General features: G+C 59.8%; 1 protein-coding gene across 1 annotated transcript; it reads right to left on the bottom strand.

Annotated features, from left to right (window-relative positions):
- Window positions 1-1,678: 1,678 nt before the first annotated feature.
- On the bottom strand, window positions 1,679-3,226 carry LOC135328950 (inositol 1,4,5-trisphosphate receptor-interacting protein-like 1). Its single transcript, XM_064515527.1, has one exon. The coding sequence runs from the start codon at window positions 3,224-3,226 to the stop codon at window positions 1,679-1,681; it is 1,548 nt and encodes a 515-aa protein (XP_064371597.1).
- Between the last annotated feature and the right edge of the window lie 5,653 nt (window positions 3,227-8,879).

Genomic DNA, 8,879 nt, shown 5'->3' with positions numbered 1-8,879 from the left:
CTTTTGAGCATTGAGCAAAGCAGGTGGGGCTGAGGCCCGCCGTCCTGCTGGGGAGACTGACCCCCCAGTGGGCACAGCAGTGGGAGCAGCAGGGTTAAAAATGTGGCTCAGGGCCCTCCCTAGCACAGCCTGCACCTTCCCTGCCTGCTGGGGGACAGGGCTGGTGACATCCAGCCTTGGGTGAGAGTGACGTGGGGCTGATGACATTGCCATCCACTAGCGGCAGGTGCCTGTGGCCGCCCCATGCCCCTGGGTGAGCTTGGTTGAGGGTGAGAGGCAGCGCTCTGCCTGGTTCCCCCTGAGGACAAATGCCTGGTCGATGCTGAACCCTGGCTGTCTCCCTGGTCCTTGCTCTCTGTGTGGCCTCATTGCTGCCCGGGAGCCTCGGCCTTTGCAGCTGCCGCAGCTGGGCCTCAGTCGGGTGGGATGTTCTTGCCGCGGAGCTGGAGCAACTGGGCATGGGCACAGGCGTCAGCGCTCCGGCCTGCCCTCTCCTTGGCCCCAGCCGTGGTGCTGCTCCGTGCGGCTTGTCAATGTGAGCAGCTTGTGAAGGTGGCCACTGCTCTGGAAAGCACATTGGCAGTGTAAGCAGGGCCGGGGCAGCTTTGGCAGATGGGCAGTGACTGATTGTGCCTGTTGCTGCCCCCTGCACTTGTGCTGGTGGCTAGCAATGGCGTCTTGCTGTGCCTTTGGGAGTGGCTGGGGTGGTGTTGCTTATTGCCAGCCAAGGGCCTGTGCTGGGAACGACGGCTAGCACAAACTGGGCCCTGCCGGGCCTGCTACAGGAAGAGGCAAGAGCAGGTGTCGTAAGAGCACAGCCCCCCACGCCCCCCGAGAGCCCCTAAACCCCACAGACCCTAGCTGATGGACGTAGGGCAGCTGTGGTACGACTCCTGCTAGCTCGCTGAGCAAGCCAAGGCACTGAGTGCGTGCGGGACACCAGCCCGGCTTTCTCCAGCACTCGGGCACGTGCAGCTCTTTTGAGGTGATAGTTATGAAACAGCTTGTGAGTCTTCCGCAGCACACAAGGGCTGTATTTCTGCCGCAGGTGTCCCAAATACACATATCCGTGCACCTGTTGTGTCGCACGGCTGCAATGAGGCCGGCCAGCACTTCCCAGAGACGTGGCATGCACGGCGTGCGTGCCTGCTTTGAGTGCAGGCCATCGCCAAAGCTTTAACCTTGCTGGCCGTGCGAACGCTGGCGCAGGTGCCCTATTTTGTGCCTGTTCAGCGTGACAGCCGTACATCTGATGCACCTCCCAAATGTCATCTGTGCGGCAGGCACCCTTGCTACTGTCAGCTAGCTTCCTGGGATTGGGGGAAATAGGGCAGTCTGGCGTGTGCTAGTGTTTGTGATTTCTGGTCATCTCCCAGACACGAGGCAATCTTGGGTGTGTATCCCTGTGGCAGGATGGGGCCCGCGTTGCCCACACAGCGTTGCCCAGGCGGAGGCAGCCACAGACAGAGGGCTTGTGAGAAGAGGCAACTTTATTGGGGTGTGTGCATAGGGCAGTGCTCCCGTGGGGAACTGAATCTCTCCAAAAGGATGGGCAGTCTCTGCGCAGGTGATCACAGGCGCCTCTGTCGCACGCCTCCTGTCAACGGCGTCTTCAGTGGGATCGGGTGAGGATCCGCAAAGTGTGCTTTTGCTCCATTTGCAGAGCCGCCTTTTGGCGTCAGTCTAACAGGCTCCTGAGCCGATCCTGCAGCTCGGTGAACTCGCGCGGCGCCTGGGCGTGGGCGTCGGGCTGCTGCGCCAGGCGCTGGAAGAGGTTGAGCGGGCTGGCCGTTTGGAAGGCCGCTGGCAGGGGGACCTCCCTGGGCACCCTCTCGTTGCCTAGGAGGAAGTGGTGAAGCTGTTTCTCCTCCAGGCAGTGGTGCAGGTAGCGCAGGACATCCCTCAGCCGCTCCAGGAGATGCTCTGGGCACCACTCTGATGGGGGAAGCAGTGTCAGGAGGTGCATGGCGACTGTTTTCAGGTGGACAGAGGAAAGCACCGAGTCCTCCAGGAGGTAGGTGAGGAGCTGCAGACACGTTAGGTGGCAGCTGCCCTGGGGGGCCTGCCTGGCCATGAATCTGAAGAACAGCAGCTCTTGCAGGGCACAGCTCTCCAGCCAAGTTGTGCTGCTGCTGAGGCCGGCCTCTGCCTCCTGGCTGCCCATGAAGAGCCCCGAGTTGTCTTGCTGCACCCCCAGCATTATCTCAGTGTGCATGGTTCTCCCAGAGTCACATGTGAGCTGGAGCTTGCAGGAATGGGAGGAAGGCAGCACTGTCAGCTGGCAGTTTTGTTCCGCAGCAATCACGTCCCAGGCATTTCTTACACAGAGCTGGAACCAGCGGGCGGTTTTCTCCACATCCAGGTAGAAGCCAGTGCACAGGGTGTGTAGGAGCCCGGGGCGCTGATACCTGCGCACTCGGATCTGGGAGTGGTGCCGGAAGCACAGCACATCCCCCAGCAGCTGCTCCCTCTCGCACATGCACTCCAGCTTCACATGGACGCGACCATGCCTCGCCGGCAGCTCCCCGCCAGTGCCCAGCTTCAGGCGGAAGGAGTGCCCGGGTGGTGGCTTCAGGAGCACGAGCAGCCTGTAGACGGTGTCCTGCCTGTGGTAGCTCCAGCCTTCAAAAACGCTGCCCACACCGATGCACCATTCCAGCCGCGGCAGGAAAGTTGTCAAAGAGAGCATCTGGCAGGCATGGAGGAGGTTGCCCGCCAGCTCCTCCACCACCTTGCATGTGTGGGCCACGTCCTGCACTGGCCCCCAGAGGTGCTGCTGGTAGAAGGTCTCTAGGGCCCTCCTGCCTGGGCAGTCCAGCTGCTGTTCAGGAGAGAGCCAGTGCACAGCACCCACAGCCTCCTGCTCCTCGCCTTCCCCCTCCTCTTCGCTGCTGGAGGAGCTCAGGCCACTGCTGCTGTCACACTCATCAAAGTCCTGCTCCGTGGCCATCCAGAAGAGCCCAAAGAGCAGCACAAGGCCTCCAGCAAAGGCCCCAAACTGCCACAGGTCCCAGGTGGCGAAGACCACATCTCTCCTGAAAAGTCCGCTCTGCGGCTCCTGCATCATCTCCGCAAACTCCTGCTGCAGCCGAGTCATCAGCTCCACCTCCTGCTCCTTGCGCTGCTGCATGCACTGCTCCATGGCCACATCCATGTGGTCACTGACCTTCAGCGGCTGCAGGACAATGCCCAGCATGGCGAGGAGGAGCGCAAGACCCCCAGCCATAGCCTACCTAGAGGAGGTGGGAGAGAAGCAGGTGAGCCAGGCCAGCTGGGAGAGAGCTTGCGGATTGGTGGCGGGAGCTGCAGGCACAAAGGGGCAAGATGGGAGAGGGGGCGAGGGAGCTTGGAGGCAGCAAGGCTGGGATTTGTGAGCGCTGCCTGAGCAGGGACCCCGGGCCACGCCAGGGAAAGCGCTTGGGCCCTGGTGCCTGCAGGCTCCAAGGGGACGCAGGGCCTAGACGCCGACACTGTGGGGCCGGCCCATCCTGCCAACCCTCCCCTGAGGCCCAGCACCCTGGCCAGGCTTTGCCCCGGGGGCAGGGGTGCAGAAAGAGCAAGTGCCACCAGAATGGGGAGTCCTGAGGCCCGTGCCCCCCCGCCCCCCCGCCAAGGGAGCAGCGGCCCGCAGAGCTGCGAGTGCCCGGCGCATCCCCAACACGTCTCTGGGCACCTGGGCTCACCGGGAGCCCCAGGCACCTCTGCCTCCAGCCCTCAGGGTGCCAACATCCCTGACCCAACGCGCTGCTCTGCATGGCTCAGCCCTTGCTGCAGCGCTGGAAACCTCCGGGAGGGAGCTGGCATTGGTGCCCCGGCCCTCGTCCCGTCCAGTGTTGCCCCACTGCTGCACTCACCCTGCAGAGGCTGCCGCAGCCCGGGCTGGCCCAGGCCATACTGCTGTGAACCCAGCAGTGCTGCGGGGCCAATGCCTGTGGGTGCCCTGGTGACAGCCCCCTGCCTTTGTGACTTGTCCTCTGTGCTGTCACGGGGGCACAGCCCCTTTCCAGGGCCAGCCCTGGCCGCCATGCCCACCCTGGCGTAGTGACACACACCTGTTCTGGGCAGCCAGAGCCGAGGCCCTGGCACCCACCACCTACGAGCCCAGGCAGCAGCCACACAGCATGCCCGTGGGCCCCCCTCACCAGGTGGGCAGAAGCACCCAAACAGCCCTCAGCCCTTCTAAGAAAGAAAAAGGGGCCCTGTGGAAGGAGGTCCTCCACTTACAAAGACAGAGTCAGTATTTTCTGAGCCAGGAGGACGAGCTCCGCCTTGCAGGCATCAAACAACTTGGGGCCTTTGGGAAGGGCCAGAAGAGAGCAAGTCCTGCCCCACCACCCCCCTTCCCATGAGGACTTTGTTCCTTTTGAGCCTGGCAAACCTCCTCCTTCCCTCTTCTTCCCTTGGGTTTCTTCTGCTGAGGCAGGACTTAGCCCTGCGAGTCCTGACAATGAAGCGTAATGACAAGAGCATCCCCAGTTAGAGCAGCAAATCGCCTGTGGCTCCTGTCTCGTGCTGCAAACTTGCCCCCTGCAAGTGCAGGCACGGGGACTGGAGAGGCCACGCTGGGGCCCACGGTTCTGGCACACCGTTGCCCGTGGGGCAGCTGCTCTGTGGCTGCCAGGGTGCATCTGTCGGCCTGATCCGTGCCTGAAGGGAGCTTGCTTGGGGAAGCGCTGGGGCCGCCTCCTGTGCACACTCACGGGTCCACGCTCCCAGCACTCCCCAGGCCCCGGCATCTCGCTGTGGGTGCTTGTGGGCAGAGGACAGAGAGAGCAGGAGGCTCCCCTCTGCCTGCCTCCTGCCCTCCCTCCTCTCCTTGTCAGAGGCCGTATCCAGTTCAGGCGTGGGCTAGGGCTCGTTGGTCGCTTCCCGCTCATTGCGCTAGAGCTCTCTAGGCAGCAGCAAGCGCCCTGCAGTGACCCTGGCCAGAGAGACTTGCTGCTCCAACCAACGTGGCCACCTACGGGTTTTCCCCCTACAAAGAGTGATTGTGTGAGCTCGCTGCGAGACGCATGCAGGACGGCTTTGGGGGGTGCAGCGCACAAGGAGGCGCAGTAGGTCTGTGCACACGAGCCGTCTCCCTGGCACCAGGGAACTGCATGTGGAGAAGGACGAGCCTCTAGGCGGGGAGGAAGGTGCTCTAGTGACCAGAAGGATCAGAAAGAGAGGAAAAGCTGATGGGGCAAGTCTGTGCACCAGTGTAACCACTGCTAAGGCCCATTCAAGGCCAAAGTTTGTGTCTAGGTTCCAGAGGCAGGGAAGGGGAGGGCAGAGCAGGGAGGGGAAGGGAAAGGTAAAAGAGGGATGGGATGGAAAGGAAAGGGAAAGGGAGGAAAAGGAAAAGGGAAATGGGAAGGAGAAGGAGAAAAGGGAATATAAAGTAAAAGAAAAAGGGAAGGGGTTCTGGGTGAAAGAAGTCTCCTCTTTCCAGGCAAGAGAAACCCCATTTCTCTCAGAGAGGATGCCTGTAGCATGCATTTCTGAACCCTGTAGCATGCATTTCTGAACCTTCTCTTATTAAGAGTGACCATGCTCAGCAACAGATGCCTGGTATAGGACTGTAGTTTCTGCACATGCAACGTGTGTGCTTGCCTACGTGCACATAGGAGCACATCTGGCAGGAGCCGTATGCCCTCATAGCACATACTCTTTGGAGAGTGATGAGAAAGAAAGGCGAATGAGTTTGGTATGGAAATGGTTCTGGTGGTCAAGTGGGCTCCAACAGATGGTAGGCCACGAAATGCACCTTGCCAGCATGGGAACTGAAGAGGGGGCCCCTGCATGTGGCGTGGTTGGGGCATTAGCTCAAGACGACCAGTGCTGGACTGGATGGTCCTGGGAGGTGCAGAAAGTAGCCCCTGGTGGAAATGGGAGCTCCTCCTTTATGGGCCTCGCAAAAGACTCCATGTGCACGTGAGCTGTGATCATGTATCCAGTTAAAAGGAAAGTGCCAAGGAGCTGGCTGGGTATTAGTAAAACTCCATGGCCTTTGTGTCCTGCTTGGTGGAAAGAGCAGGAGATCCCCACCCTCATAGGGAAGTGCTCAGAGAATTGCCCTCTGCAGTCTGCGGAAAGTGTCTCTGGCACATGTTCTCGTGCTGCTAGACCACGTTCAGGCCCATGACTGGAACTGGAGCGTCAGCATGTTCCCGCTCCTTGTCACTGTGGGAGGTGGTGTGCTCATAGCCAGAATCCATGTCATGGTCCTGCTTCCTGGCCAGCCAGCGGACCCAAAGAGCAGCACTAGGGCTCCAGCAAAGGCCCCGAACTGCCACCTGTCCCACGCAGTGAAGACCACAGCTTTCCTGGCAAGCCCGCTCGGCTCTTGCATCATGTCCCCAGACTCCTGCTGCAGCTGAGCCGTCTGCTCCTCACGCGGATGCATGTGCTTCTGCACGGCCAGCGTTCCTTGGTCTCTGCTCCAACTACATGCACACTATGAAGCTTCAGCTACACCCAAAACATCTCCTCCCCACCTTAACTATGACTTCCGTGACTATGGAGGAGGTAGAATGGGCTGAATGTTTGGAAGGCTGGTGGCAGGGGGACCTCCCAGAACAGCCTTTGATTGCCTCGGAGAAAGTGGTGAAGCTGTGGAGGCCCCTTCTGCGTGGGGGGAAGCGGTCGCCAGCAGAGAGGGCGCGGGGTGTGGGTGAGCTGCTCGGGGAGGATGGGGTCATCTGCCGCTGGTGCCAAGGCCCAGAGCTGGCCGGAGCGGTGCCCCGGGGGTGGAACTGGAGGGAAGCGTGGGCACTACTCAGGGAAGTGTGCGAAGCAATGCCTCAGATGGTGCAGCAGCCTGCAAGCACCTGAAGCCCGTCCGTGGAACGACGTGGGCAAGAGCTGCGGCCAAAGCGACCAGGTTGCAGCACAAAGTCCGATGTTGAGGGCACAGAGTGCTGCTCCGTGCGGCTTGTCAGTGTGAGCAGCTTGTGAAGGTGGCCACTGCTCTGGAAAGCACATTGGCTGGTTTCCCCAACTGCACCTCACCCTGGGGCCCCTGCAGGGGCTTTCTCTGCGCAGCCCCGCCCTGGGGCCTGCTCGGCAGGCTCTTGCTTGCCTGCTGGCTTTGTCGGGGGGACAAAGCCGGGGGACACCTGAGACAGCGCACTAGTGGAGGGGAGGCAGGTTGGATGGTGCCAGGGCGCTGGGAGCAGAGCACCGCACAGGCCTTGGGGCAAGGAGGCTTGGAAGGAGGAGTAAAACCCGCCATGGCCAAGGACACCTTGGCAGGCCCGAAAAGGTGCTCTGCCTCTTGCCAGGCCTCGTCGTGCCCCCGGGCGGCAGGGGCTGGTCTCAGCCTTGGAGGGGGAAATGGAGACATGCAGAGCCATGGGGCTTAAATCTGCCAGGAGGAGAAGACACAGCTCCTGCTGGAGGTTTTCTTAGCACAGCCTGGAGCAGTGCAGCGAAGCCTGAGTTTCTGGAGAAGAGGCCAAGCGCAGCCACGCAGGACTCAGCCCCCTGAGGTCTCTGGCCTGTCCTTCCCAGGAGATGGGCCAAACACGCTCAGCTCCCCTGGGGACAGGCTGCTGGGACGGGTGCAGCTGCAATAGCTACGAGGTGCTCTGCTGGCTGGAGGCAAACCCTGCCTTGATGAGAAGGTACCTGGGCACCTGCGCCTGCAGGAGAGCAGGCACCAGGCACCAGGCAAGAAGAGACACTAGAAGGTGGAGAAGAGGCCCAGAGGCTTTTCTCTGCCTGTCGCACAACCCCAGCTGCAGCAGGGCTCCAGGGGTGCCCAGAGATGAGAGAGGTCACTGCAAGCACTGCTGTCCATGTGCTTTGGGAGGAGGCTACTCTGGGAGAGGAGAGGGGAGCCAGGCGCGTTCCCGCCTACAAAGTCACGCTGCAGGGTCTTGGCTTTTTGGCTGGGGAAGGTCCCTGCTGCCTGCTCTCCCCAGCCTGCAGCCCTCAGCACTGAAATCCGAGTGGGTCCCCAGCCCCCGGGCAGGACTTTGTGGACCAGAAACAGCAGCTGCCAGAGCTGCTGGTGCCTACTGTCAGCAAGCAGCTGCGCACTGTACGTACTGGTACTCGGGGTGTGCAGGAGCCTGAGCAGGACACAGCCTGAGAGGAATAAAACCTGTATAGGCATACCTCATTTTAGTGCGCTTCACTTTATTGCACATCGCAGATATTGCGGTCTTTCCAAATTGAAGGTTTCTGGCAACAAAGCAAGTCTATCGGTGCCGTTTTTCCCAGCACGTACTCACTTTGTGTTTCTGTGTCACATTTTGGTAATTCTCGCAGTATTGCAAACTTTTTCATTATTATTCTATCTGTTAAGGTGATCTGTGATCAGTGATCTTTGATTGTAATCATTTTGGGGCGCCACGAACCGCACCCGTATAAGACAGCAAACTGAATCGATAAATGTTGTGTGTGTTCTGCCTGCACCCCCAGCCGGCCATTCCCCTGTCTCTCTCCCTCTCCTTGGGCCTCCCTCTTCCCTGAGACACAACACTATTGAAATTAGGCCTGTTAATGAGAAAAGCCAAACAGCCTTATTACTGATATGGGGAAAGTTTTGGCAGTCTGGATAGAGGATCAAACCAGCCACAACGTTCCCTTAAACGAAAGCCTAAGCCGGACCAAGGCCCTAACTCTCTTCAATTCTGCGAAGGCTGAGAGAAGTGAGGAAGCTGCAGAAGCAAAGTTTGAAGCTAGCAGAGGTTGGTTCATGAGGTCTAAGGAAAGAAGCAGTCTCTGTAACATGAAAGTGCAAGGTGAAGCAGCAAGTGCTGGTGCAGAAGCTGCAGCAAGTTATCCAGACGATCTAGCGAAGATAACTGGTGAAGGTGGCTACGCTAAACAACAGATTTTCCATGTAGACGTAACAGCCTTATATCGGAAGGAGATGCTATGTAGGACTTTCA

This window comes from Dromaius novaehollandiae, chromosome 7 (assembly GCF_036370855.1).
Source record: "Dromaius novaehollandiae isolate bDroNov1 chromosome 7, bDroNov1.hap1, whole genome shotgun sequence".
In the NCBI taxonomy this organism is placed as follows: Eukaryota; Metazoa; Chordata; class Aves; order Casuariiformes; family Dromaiidae; genus Dromaius; species Dromaius novaehollandiae.
Note: the sequence above shows the minus strand (reverse complement) of the source record. Positions and strands in the feature narration are given on the sequence as shown.